The sequence below is a fragment of the Sceloporus occidentalis genome, unplaced genomic scaffold, assembly GCF_023333645.1.
Source record: "Sceloporus occidentalis isolate IW3139 unplaced genomic scaffold, rSceOcc1.0.p SCAF_6, whole genome shotgun sequence".
In the NCBI taxonomy this organism is placed as follows: domain Eukaryota; kingdom Metazoa; phylum Chordata; class Lepidosauria; order Squamata; family Phrynosomatidae; genus Sceloporus; species Sceloporus occidentalis.
This window is the reverse complement of record NW_028316986.1, coordinates 131234450-131247285: the sequence shown is the minus strand read 5'-3', so window position 1 is coordinate 131247285 and position 12836 is coordinate 131234450. Positions and strand designations below refer to the sequence as shown.

At 38.4% G+C, this 12836-nt stretch overlaps 1 protein-coding gene across 1 annotated transcript in view; it reads right to left on the bottom strand.

Moving 5' to 3' along the window:
- The window catches only part of EYS (EGF-like photoreceptor maintenance factor), a 670725-nt gene that overhangs the window by 576567 nt on the left and 81322 nt on the right, over positions 1 to 12836 (bottom strand). Inside the window, exon 3 of the mRNA XM_089530993.1 lies at positions 1320 to 1579. Coding sequence (XP_089387119.1) covers positions 1320 to 1579 — 260 coding nt within the window. The remainder of the gene's footprint in view (positions 1 to 1319; positions 1580 to 12836) is intronic.

Genomic DNA, 12836 nt, shown 5'->3' with positions numbered 1-12836 from the left:
AGTTACAGGGACATTAGAAAAGCTTTCAAGGATCTGCATGTTGTTCAACAAACCTTGGCTCTGGTCTATTGTTGTACCAAATACGAATGTAAATATTGCATGCAACTACAACAAATTGTCAGGTCTTTTCATTCCAGTCTGGAAGATCCTGAGAATTTTTAAATGCATTTTGGACAATTGTTTAAATTCCGAGACTTGCTTATGAAAAAGGTGGGTGGGTAGGATGCTTTGCACAAAATGCATATTCAAAGTACAATATTTTTGTTCAGTACAAATAAAAATGAGAAAATGTAGTGGCTTTTATATTCTTTTGCAAGGGCAGAAAACCCTCATAGCCAACTTCCTCCTTTTTGAAAATGATGAGAAAAAGTCTGATTATTCTTTAAATTGTCATCACCAAATGCCATTAAAGTTACTCCTGTAACTCTTCATCTCCTCTTGTCAATTGTTGGTTTATAACCTTTTGTGCAAATATAGCATTTAATGATGCCTAGTTTATTCATATGCTTATTTACTTTAAAAACAATATGAGCTGAATATTTAGTAAATAAATTAATAAATAAATACATTAAATAAGAAGACCTGTTTGGTAAGTAACATCAAAGATATGCTATGAAGAAATAATTTTGAAAGTATTCATACCTCTGATCAGCAATACAGTTTCAAGGAATAATTGAAGATGGTTCATGCCATATATCCATGCATACACACATACAACATGAGTAGAGCCCTTTTTTCAGAAGGGTAAGATAAAATGGCTTATGCTTTGAATGCTTATTTGATGGAAAGTTGGGACAAAAATTGCCCATGGTATGCTTCTGGGCTGCCTCTCCAGGATGGGACTTAAGAGGCATTGTATAACCCTAGTTGTTTTCTTTTCTGGAGAAGTGAACCAGAACATGGTGCTGGGAAGATGTATGGCCATGGAAACTGGTGCTAGAATAAACAGATATCCCCAACATGCTGTAATAGTTGTTGATGTTGTGTGATTTCAAGTTGTTTCTGACTTATGGAGACCCTATCATGGTTTTTTGGGGGGCTGAGGCTGTACAACTCATCCAAGGTCACCCATTGAGTTTTCATGGCTGAGTGGGGAATCGAACCCTGATCCCCAGAGTCCTAGTTCTATGCTCAGACCACTAAACCATGTTGACTTTCTTGGAATTATGTCTAATCAAGAAATAAGAGTGCTATTTGTACTAGGAACAAATGTTGTTAAACTTTATGTTTACTTTTTTAATAGCAATCCATCCTTGCAACAAAAGAGATATTCCACAGTGTGTGTAGTATGTAACAGTTTGTTGAATAACAAAATGTACCTTTTTGACAAATACATAATGGCTTTCCATCAACTTGCGCCAGACAGGTAGAATTGTTTATACATGGATTGTAGGGATCATCACATGGGTTGTAGCGGTACTGACAACTTTTTCCAATATAAAATGGAGGACAAACACAGAGAAATTGCCCATGGACAGTGGACTCATAGCAGGTGGCTCCATTCAAGCAGGGTTCTGAATCACATTCATTTATATCTTCAGTGCAGTGTTGTCCAGTCCAGCCTTCTGCACATACACAACTAAAGAAAAAGAAAAGCAGAGGACAATGAAATTAGGTGAAAACACTTTTACTTGTAATGGCCACTTCTATCTGCCCCATTATTTTGATTCTGTTTCTACAAACAGTGACATAAAGCTTCCCAGGAGAGAGAAAGAGAGCTGCAATAGATGAAAATAAAAACCTGCTAAGTGGAACATTGGAATCTGTATCTCAGAGGGAAAAGGAAGGAAAATATTTTTAAAAGGTAAGGAACATGTGACAAGGATTAAAATAAATGTTCATTATAGGCAACTACATGCATAATTACTGAAACAAATAAGTATGTATGTGGTTAAATTATGTATATCCTGCCTTTCCATCAATTAGGACCCCAAGGCAGCTTATAAATGCAATTTAAAACCTTATAAAATGCTAACACTAATAGAAATTGAGCAGCAACCGAACAAATGAAGTAATGCAGCCTAAAAACAAATAGGCAATGGCTAAGGGGAGAGGAATATTAATTGTTATTAAAGGCTTGAGTGAGCAGAGCTGACTGAGCAGGGTTACTAAAAGATAATAAAAATGGTGCCAGGCAAACGTGGTTTGCATGGGAGTTCATAATTAGGGCAGCACTGCAGAGAAAGTCTTATCTTCACTAGCCACCTGTATAGCCTCTTAAGCCACAGACGAAGATCTCAACTGATGGGCAGGTTCATACATCACAAGGTAAGCCTCTATATGCTGTTATTCCACACTGATAAGGGCCTTTAAAGGCTACAACCAGCACTTTGGATTGATCTTGGAAATTAAATGGGAGTCACTCAAAAACTTTTGAGTTACAGTGAACTTCTGCCATAATCTGGATCATCTGAAATTTCTAAAAAAAATTTTTGTTTGTTTCCTTGTCTGTATTTCACTTATTTCATTTTTTAAAAACAGCAACAGCAGTCAAGTTAGATAAAATAATATATGGATTCCTTGCCTTTTAAGAACAAGTGTAGTATAGAGAGAATAACATGTAAATAAAATTAACAAAGTTATCATGACAACATAAAACACATCTCTTAAAAACATTTCAAATATTTATATTTTTATTTTTATATTATTTTATTTATATTTCAAATAAAATATAATAAACTATATTATATAAAAATATAAATGAGAAACAAATCAATATGAAAAATGTCACCCACTGCCTACCAGCACTGTAACATAAGTTAAACTAGCCTCTCCTTCTCTGACATGGAGTTTCAAATCCTGGGAGCAGCTACTGAGTAGGCCCCGCTCTTTTTTGCCATGTGCCAATATCCATGGACATGTTTCTGAGGCGCAGGACAGACTGCCCCAAAAGGGAGGACTCCCGATGCCTGTTTTTCTGCTGGAGGGAAGCCCAGCAACCCTAGCACGTGACGAGGGTGCAATAATGGTGGTGCCCATATATACAGGGTGCCGTCATTGTTACGCCCTCGTCACGTACTAGAGTTGCAGGGCATGTGGGCACTCCACCCCCAAGCATGTGACGAGGGTGTCGCAGAGGGCCCGTATTACCAGGCCTGAGTGACATGTAGAAGATCCTCTTGATTAGATCTTAACAATCAAACATGCTCAAAGACATTTCAAAGGCATGTAAAACACAGATGTTGCTAACATATCCTGCTGCAAATTTATCTCTTTTTGAAAGGGGATTCTTGTCCATTGCAATTAAATAAAATAGACTGAAAGGAAAAGAAAGGGAAAGAAGACAGAGTGGGCACATATAGGGAGAAATGTACTGGTCAGAGTGAAGAGAGAATGGGAGTGATCAGGATATTTCTCACATGCACATTGCATGTTGCATATGGAAACTAACCAGCTCTTGGAATAATTTGTAACCCACTTTTATTGAAATAGGAAATATCCCCAGGGCTCTATTCCATTCCATTCCAACAAAAGACACCTAGAAAGTCAATTTATGTTTTTGAAACCATTTGGACAAGATTTTAAAGGTGGTCTTCTGCCAAATATGAATTGGGGTACAATAATGAAACAGTAACCTTGTACACAGTTCCTATATACATCTGACTTCCGAATGTACACAGTTCCTTGTACACAGTTCCAAATGCATCTGAGGAAGTAGACTATGAAAGTTTACAAAAGCTCATGCTGCCAATTTATTTCTTTCAGTTAGTCTCAAAGATGCTACAAGATCTCTCTACGTACAGTTCCTATAGTAGATGCATAGAAGCTGAGAATGAGAAAATGGACAGACTTCCTTTAAGGTAACATGATGTGTGTTGGAAGCAAAGATGCATCAAACTTATATTGAGTACTTATATGGAGTATTATATATATATTCATGTATAAGTTTAGAAATTTTAGTCCATAAATTGACCCAAAAAACCTTGGTCATCTTATCCACTGGTCAATACAAGTACTGTACTTTTATCAAACTAGGACCCATCCCCTTCTCTGATTAGAGTGGCAAAGGACAAAAGCTTAATCTATCCTATGAGAAGTTAAAAGAAGCATCTGCCATTTCTACTCTATCTGCTGTAGCAATGCTTCTGACCCCCTTGAATGTCTGGGTGTGAAACAAATGGCATGTTCTGGCATCATTTTAATTTCCTTCCTCCTTTATATGCCCCTAAGTTTTACCCTCGACTTATCCATGGTTTATATCAAAAACCATAATTTTGGCCCACAAACCTGTCCTCAACCTATACATGAGTTCGACTTATAGTCAAGTATATATGGTATTAGCATGGAGATTCCAGAGAGCAGTCTGACTCTTTTTTTACCTCTCTGTTTTTTTCTTTGATCTAAGTACTTAAGCTTTTTTCCTTCCCTCTTTCCTTCCTTCCTTCCAAAAGTTAGTCCTTTATCTTCCTTTGGGAAGGAAGGGTCCATGAGGCTCCATTGTCAGGATGGATGTTCGCTGACCTCCCCACATGAGACCCAACTTTTAGGGGCTCTTCTATTGAAGTTTAGTTAATCTGTTTATCACCTTTCAAATCCCAAAATGGAGTTCCTGAAATGATAATTTAAGTTTTTATTTTATTTTTACTGTACAAGAGCCTCTTGAATACAGTATTTTCTCCTGTTTTCTACCATTAACTCATGTTGCACTGCATTCTACTTGATGCAGATACCAAATATTCCTACAGTTTAGTAGTTTGGAAACTGAACTAGGACTCTGGAAAACCAGGATTCGAATCCCTGCTTGGCCATCGAAACTCACTGGGTGACCTTGGGCAAATCATACACTGTCTCAGCCTTAGAGCAAGATAATAGCAGACCTCCTTTGAATAAATCTTGCCAAGAAAGCCCTATGATAGAGTTTATTATTATTTCATTTTATATGCTGCCTTTTCCCCAAAGGGACTCAAAGTGACTCACAGATTTTTAAAAAATTGCAATAAAATTTAAAACAGTTAAAATAATTTAAAAACTATATAAAATTATGTTAAAATATAACAGAAGTTAAAAGGCATGACAAATACACATGCTCAATATAAAAACCACTATGTCATGCTTATGTTTTAAACACTTGCTAAAATAATGGTTTTCATATGTCAGAGTCAATTTGAGAACCCATAACAACAAACAACAATCACCATTATCCTTAATCTTGAGAAGAGCCTCTGCACTTATAGTAACCATAGCTTTACAGCTTCTCTCTCCTAGATTCATATAGTGGGAGAGGGGCAAGACCACTGGGAGATATGGCAGCAGGAAGGGTTTGGTAGGTATAGCCTTGTGCACCTTTCCTCCTAAATGTTGATCAAGTCTGACAAAGGCTTTCCTCTCTTGGATTTTCACTGACAGTATTTTCCTTCTCTTCCCTACCAAATAGTTCTTCCTCTCATTTCCTTGTGCTTGTACTGCTAACTTGGCATTAAAAGGCAGAGGAGACCGAAGCAGAATATACAGAACATGGGCCCCATTCTATGAAACATTTGCAAGGCATTTGAAACGTGGTATTGATGAGATTGTCTGGGCACTTTTTAATTATAGGACACAAATATGCAGTGTACTGATAACCTTTATTATTACGCTGTCAAAGGTATTCTGGTGACAGCCTTGACACATGGAGCAGGGGGAGAACCATATCAACTGGCATTTCTAACATGGTTTGAATGAAATCTCAACAGTTCAAGGGGCCCTCTCCCAGTTACAGAAAGCTGCAGGTTTTCTATATTCAAATACTGGGGAGAGAGAAAGGGAAGTAGTATTTCAAGCATGCCTGAATTTTAAACATAAAATGAAGGAAACTGCTTCTCAAAGGCTGCCCTTCTCTGCAGCAAGATGACTTACAGTAATGATGCAGAAGAGGATAATAACATGCACCTGTGTTTTCTCATTAAATAACCCTCCTGGTCCTGTTTACATGACAAATTCAGAATGTAGTTCTCTAAATTTGAATCAGCAGTAGCAGTCTGGGGGCATTTGAAGGTAGTGTGCCAAAATCCAATCAGTATATTGGTATCAGAACAGCAACACTTTTCAGAGGGAAAAGATTCTTTTTCTGTTCTGTGCATCACTATAGCAAAATGCCCAGTCTGGAAGAAATAAGGTGTGCATGTCTTTGTTTTACCCTCAGAGCTATGGGAGCTAACTCCTGCTCCTGCATTTTCATGTTGACAATGTGAAACATCACAGATTATGTCCCACTGAAAAGTGTTGGAATAGTAACAAGCTCTACACTTATAGGATTAATAACCATTACAGGGTTAATGGAGAGCTATTGAGAACACAGATGACTTCCAGCTGTATATGCATAGCTCTAATCAACTTTAGAGTCTTAATAAGGCTAGCTTTGTAGTGAGTTCTCTCTCCCCCCTTCTTTTGCTCACACTATTCTCAGCCTTCTTTTCTGTTGCATTCTACTTGTGTTATTTGCTTATATTATGTAGTTTGTATTATTTGCTATTTGTTATTATGTTTGCCATTACTACTGTGGTTTATTTTGTATCTTTTGTATATATGGGTTTTGTATGATTCTGTAACACATATTGTTTATTACCCTTTTGAAATATTTATAGATAAAGCCTCATTTATAGTACCTTGTCTCAGTTAGTCTCTTTTCAAATCCATATTTACAACAAAAAGAATGTGGCAGGGCTGAAGCTTTTGTTTTATAATGTCTTTTATATCTACCTAGATCTAAAGCTAGATGTAAACCTGTAACTAGATCTAGGTCTGGGTATGTCTTTTAGACAGAGAACCAGTGTGGTGTAGTGGTTTGAGTGTTGGACCATGATCTGACTCTCCACTCAGTCAAGGAAACCCACTGGAGACCTTGGGCAAGTTCACACTCTCTCATCCTGAGGAAGGCAAAGGCAAATCCTCTCTGAACAAAGAAAACTCCATAATAGGTTACCTTAGGATCGCCACAAGTTGCTCAATACCTGAAAGTGCACAACAAAAAACCTCAGATGAACCCAAATAAGCACTTAGGATGAAGATGGACCACTGCCAACTTTAGATCTGAGGCCATCAACTGTCCCAGTGAAGGCTTTGGGATCTTCATAATCAAGCAATTTTTGAAGAACCTTTGTAATTGTGACATACTCAAGAGCCTTTCCTTAGATAGTGTTTACCACCTGTGTCCAAAGAATACTTAGGGCTCACAAAGAAAAATAATTTTCACTAGTCATCTCTATGCCTTGCCTTTGTAAACCCACAATGGAAAAATTTATGAGATTATTAAGTGACACCACCTACTGAATGCAGAGCAACAGGACTGGAACTTAGTAGTGCTGAGCAGTTACTTAAAACATAATTTAATATGTTAGTATCTGCTTATATTGTTTGTCATGTCAGACAGGCTTTTTGCTGAGGAGTCATATTAAATGAGGCAGTAGAAACTCTCAGCCATGTCATTTTATGTTGCCCTCTCCTCCTTTTTTAAACCAAGGGAGACATATTGCTTTAATCACATTTATTCTACAGAATATTCCAAACAGGATGAAGAATCCTATTTTCCTTTCTGCTCTCCAGGCAGGATACACAGTTACAGAGAAAATCACTAGATTTTGTGAGGCTACCATTGTGACCTGTAGAAAGATGATAAATCAGTAACAGATAATAACAATAAAGAGCTCTCTTAGAGGTTCTTAGGTAGCCATGTAATCCACAGCCCTTACTGTCAGGAAGTTCCTCTTAATGTTGAGGTGGAATCTCTTTTCCTGCATCTTGCATCCATTGTTCCGGGTCTTAGTTTCTGGAGCAGCAGAAAACAAGCTTGCTCCCTTCTCAATATGACATCCCTTCAAATATTTAAACAGGGCTATCATTATCCCCTCTTAACCTTCTTTTCTACAGGCTAAACATCCCCAGCTCTCTAAGTAGTTCGCATAGGGCATGGTTTTCAGACCCTCCACCATTTTAGTCACCCTCCTTTGGACACACTCCAGTTTCTCAATGTCCTTTTTGAATTGTGGTGCCCAGAACTGGATACAGTATTCCAGGTGGGGCCTGACCAAAGCAGAACAGAGTGGCACTATTACTTCCCTTGATCTAAACTGCCTAAAATTGCATTGGCCTTTTTAGCAGCCTCATCACACTGTTGATTCATGAGCAACTTGTTGTCTACTTGGACTCCTAGATCCCTTTCACATGTAGTCTGCTTAAGCTAGGTGTCGCCCATCCTGTATCTATGCATTTCATTTTTCTGCCCTAAGTGCAGTACCTTACATTTTTCTGTGTTGAATATCATTTTGTTAGCTTTGACCCAGCTTTCCAGTTTATTCAGGTCATTTTGAATTTTGATCCTGTCTTCTGGGGTATTAGCCATTCCTCCTAAATTTGGTGTCATCTGCAAATTTGATAAGTATGCCCCCAATTCTGTCATCCAAGTCACTGATAAAGATGTTGAATAGCACTGGGCCCAGGACAGAACCCTGTGGGACCCCACTGGTCACTTCTCTCCAGGATGAAAAGGAGCCATTGTAGAGCAACCTTTGGTTTCAGCCGGACAACCAATTACAAATCCATGTAACAGTTGCCTTGTCTAGCCCACATTTTACAAGCTTGTATCCAAGAATGTCATGGGGAACCTTGTCAAATCAAGATATACTATATCCACAGCATTCCCTTTATCAACCAAGCTGGTAATTTTATCAAAGAAAGAGATTAGATTTGTCTGGCATGACTTGTTTCTCTTAAACCCATGTTGACTTTTTGTAATTATGGCATTGCCTTCTAGATGTTCACAGAAACTCAATTCTCTTGGCAAAAAAGACCAGGAGCAGAATGTTAGAGACAGACCATGAAGTACTAATATCAAAAATCAGAGTAAAGTGAAAGAAGAACACTAAACCAACCATTGTGCCAAAATACAACCTGAAGAACACCCCCATAGAATTTAAGAATAATGTAACAAACACATTAGCATTATTAAGCCTAATGACCAGGAGTCGGAAGAATTCTGGACTGAAGCCAGGGCAGGACAATGGGTGATTTAGTGTTCTTCTTTAGCTTTACTCTAATTGCCAGGGAGGAATACAATAAGACACTATGTGCAACTAAAAAGAAAGAGACTAATGGCAGATGAAACTCTTCAGGCAGTTATGGACATTTGAGAAGCAAAAGTGAAAGGTGCCAGAAATACGGTCAGAACCCTGAACTATTCAAAGACTTGTGTGCAGGGAAAAAGAGAACTGCTACAATAATCAATGCAGTGAAATAGAAAATGACAACAAAAAAGGAAGAAAAAGAGACCACAGATGGAAATTAAAATCAAGAGTGTGAATGTTATATGACCAGCAGGGAAACATATTACATGAACAAATAAAAAGATGCTGGAAACAATATGCTGAAGAACTATATAAAACAGATGAAGAGATGACATATTCCACCGACAGAGGAGATATAACTCTGTTGGTGCTCTTGGATATCTCAGCGGCCTTCGATACCATTGACCATGGTATCCTTCTGGAACGCCTGGGAGAATTAGGCATCGGGGGCACTGCACTCCAGTGGTTCCGGTCCTATCTCTTGGGAAGGTTCCAGATGGTGAGGCTGGGGGACAGCTGCTCTCGGAAAAGAGAGCTTACATCGGGCGTCCCTCAAGGCGCCATTCTGTCCCCCATGCTATTTAATATTTACATGAAGCCACTGGGAGAGATAATCCGGAGCCATGGAGCTCGGTGTTATCAGTACGCTGATGACACCCAGATCTATCTCTCCATGTCTCCGACTGACACAGTGACTAAGGATGGCATCTCTCCTCTGGACGCCTGCCTGGGGTCAGTAATGGGTTGGATGAGGAAAAACAAACTCAGATTGAATCCAGAGAAAACAGAGGTACTCATGATAGGTTCGCCTGGCCTGGGCAGGGAAATTTGTCATCCTGTCCTTGATGGGATTAAAATTCCCCTGAAGGACAAAGTACGTAGTTTGGGAGTACTCCTGGATCCATCCCTATGTTTATTATCTCAAATAGATGTGATGGCCAGGAGTGCCTGGTATCAGCTTCGGCTGATACGCCAGCTGCGTCCCTGTCTGGACCAAGGGGACCTAGAAAAAGTAGTACATGCACTGGTAACCCCTCGTTTGGACTTCTGCAATGCGCTCTACATGGGGCTACCTTTGTATCAGGTTTGGAAACTTCAACTGATCCAAAATGCAGCAGCCAGGCTAATTACGGGCACAATGAGATTTGATCATATAACACCTATTTTAAAATCTCTACACTGGCTGCCAATTTGTTTCCGGTCCCAGTACAAAGTGTTGGTTATTACCTTTAAAGCCCTAAATGGCTTGTGCCCGGGTTACCTGAGGGAACGCCTCTCCCTGCATAATCCTCCCCGCACACTCAGAATTTCTGGAAAACTGTCTCTTAACCAACCTAAGGTGAGGTTGGCGTCCACTCAACAAAGGGCCTTTTCAGCCGTGGCGCCCTCTGTATGGAATGCCTTACCTGAAGGGATCCGTCTTAGTGGATCAGTGGAAGCCTTTAAGAAGGCTTTAAAAACTCATCTCTTCCTTCAAGCCTTCCCTCCTAATTCCGTTTAAGAATATATTCCCCTATTGATGTATAGTATTTATGATTTTTGATTTTAACAATGTCATTGGATGTTTTAAAATTTTGCTCGCATTTAATCTATTTTAATTATCTACTTTTAAGATGTGTTTTTTACTGTTCTTATTGTCTGTTTTTAACAATTTCTGTACACTGCTTTGATAGTTGGAAAAGTGGTTAATAAATGAACAATTTATTATTATTATTATTATTATTATTATTATTATTATTATTATTATATTCATTAAGCCTACAAGTCTTTGATTGTGTGGATTATGAAAAACAATGGATTGCTCTCAAAGAAATGGGTGTGCCACAAATTTTTATTGTCCTGATACTTAACCCATACTCAGGACAAGTAGCTGTCATCAAGGCAGAATGGGGAGAAACGAAATGGTTTCCAACTGACAAGGAGATCAAGCAAGGCTGCCCTTGTCACTATCTGTTTAACTTGTATGCTGGGGAAAAAAGAACAAAGAGAACTAGTAACACCCAATAGAAGGGATGTATTGAAGAGACAAAGTCTCTGGGTGTTGGAAAAGGATGGTTTCATTCTTAAAATTAGGGAATATAAGTGAGGAAGACTTTTTTGATGAAAAGGTCATTAAAGCTGCCAGCTACAGGACAGAGGTCTTCCAGAGTCCGTCATTAACAACAGTTTTAACAGGACTGCACAGACAACACACATTTATTATTTTTTCCCAAAAAACAGGACAGAAAAATCAATTCCAAAATAAACTTCAGTTTGACTTACGATTGTGTAAACCAAAAATTTTAGAGTAGTATCAAAAAATGTTGGTACATCTTGCAGGATATACAAGGGTGGCAGGAAAAGCTTCTTACTTCTTTTGAGATAACTCCTAGCATTTCTGACATATTAGTTAGAAGTGATTTCAGAACACATCAGCATGCCCAGCCCAACATTCAACCACCAGCACAAACCCCAAAAGGCCATCACCCATGTGGATGTTGTACTTATTATACGTTCAAGATAAAAGAGTTTGTGAATCATCATGAAAAAAACATACACCCTAAAACAATACTCAGCTTGTAGTACTCCACATGTGATTTATGCCATCAGGTGTTCCTGCAAACTATTATATATAAGAAAAATATATAAATGTAGTCTTAAATATCCATGTACAGTAACATCTTAGGAATATCAGGAATAGAAGCCCCTTTGGTTGACGTTTTTCTGGAACCTAATTATTCCTGTAAAGATTTGCATTTTGGGGTGCTTGAGAAAGTTTTTTGCCAGAATGTGAGGGCCCTGTTTAAAAAAGAAATGAATTTGATACTGATATTGAGCTTGACATGTTAGTCCTTCATGGTCTAATTGTGGTCTTAGAGTACATCCATCTATTTTAAGATTCAACAACCTCTTAAATGTGAGCCTAACAACCTCTTAAATGTGATCAGGGATCACATTTCAGGACCTAAAGAGGACAAACACATTAAAGAGTAGGTATCCACATCTGTCCAACATTATTTACAGATTTGACTGATTAATATCAAAACTACCATTGAAATATCAAAGAGGAGAACCATTTATATATTTTGTAAAAAATTAAAGAACAAATGGAACAGACATATCTTCACAGCTCACCTAATCCTCTGGAAAAAAGCTCTGTCCCCTGTAACCATCAAAACCAATTTTGATGGTGGCTATATTAATAGGTAGATCAGGTGTCATGGTAATTGCCAGTTGAATTTTCTTATGTTCGTTTCCCCTTTCTTCCCTTTCAGCCCTTCACACGTCTGAAAACATTCAGTAGTGCATGAGAGAAGAAGATGCATTGGATCCTTACATTCTGCTAGTGGAATGTCACTATTGGATTGTTGTTGCTGTGTGCCTTCATGTCATTTCTGACTTATGGCAACTTTATGATAAACCTATCACAGGTTTTTCTTAGCAGAATTTGTTCAGAAGGATTTACCATTGCCTTCCTCCGAGGCTGAGTATGATTTGTCTAATGTATCACTATGATTTTCCATGGCCAGGCAGGGAACCTACTCTAACACTTAAACCACTATACCATGCTGTCTCTCACACTGAAGGCTGAGTATGATTTGTCTAATGTCTCACTATGATTTTCCATGGCCAAGTAAGGAACCTACTTTAACACTTAAACTACTATACCATGCTGTCTCTCACACTATTGGACACTGCCCTAAAAAATTATCTGAAAACTCTTTGTTTACAATGGTGCTCACCTGTTATCATGTGAAATGACTGAGTGCTACCTTTCTCTGGAGAAATGTAACTGTGCAAGATGGCCATTTATGAATG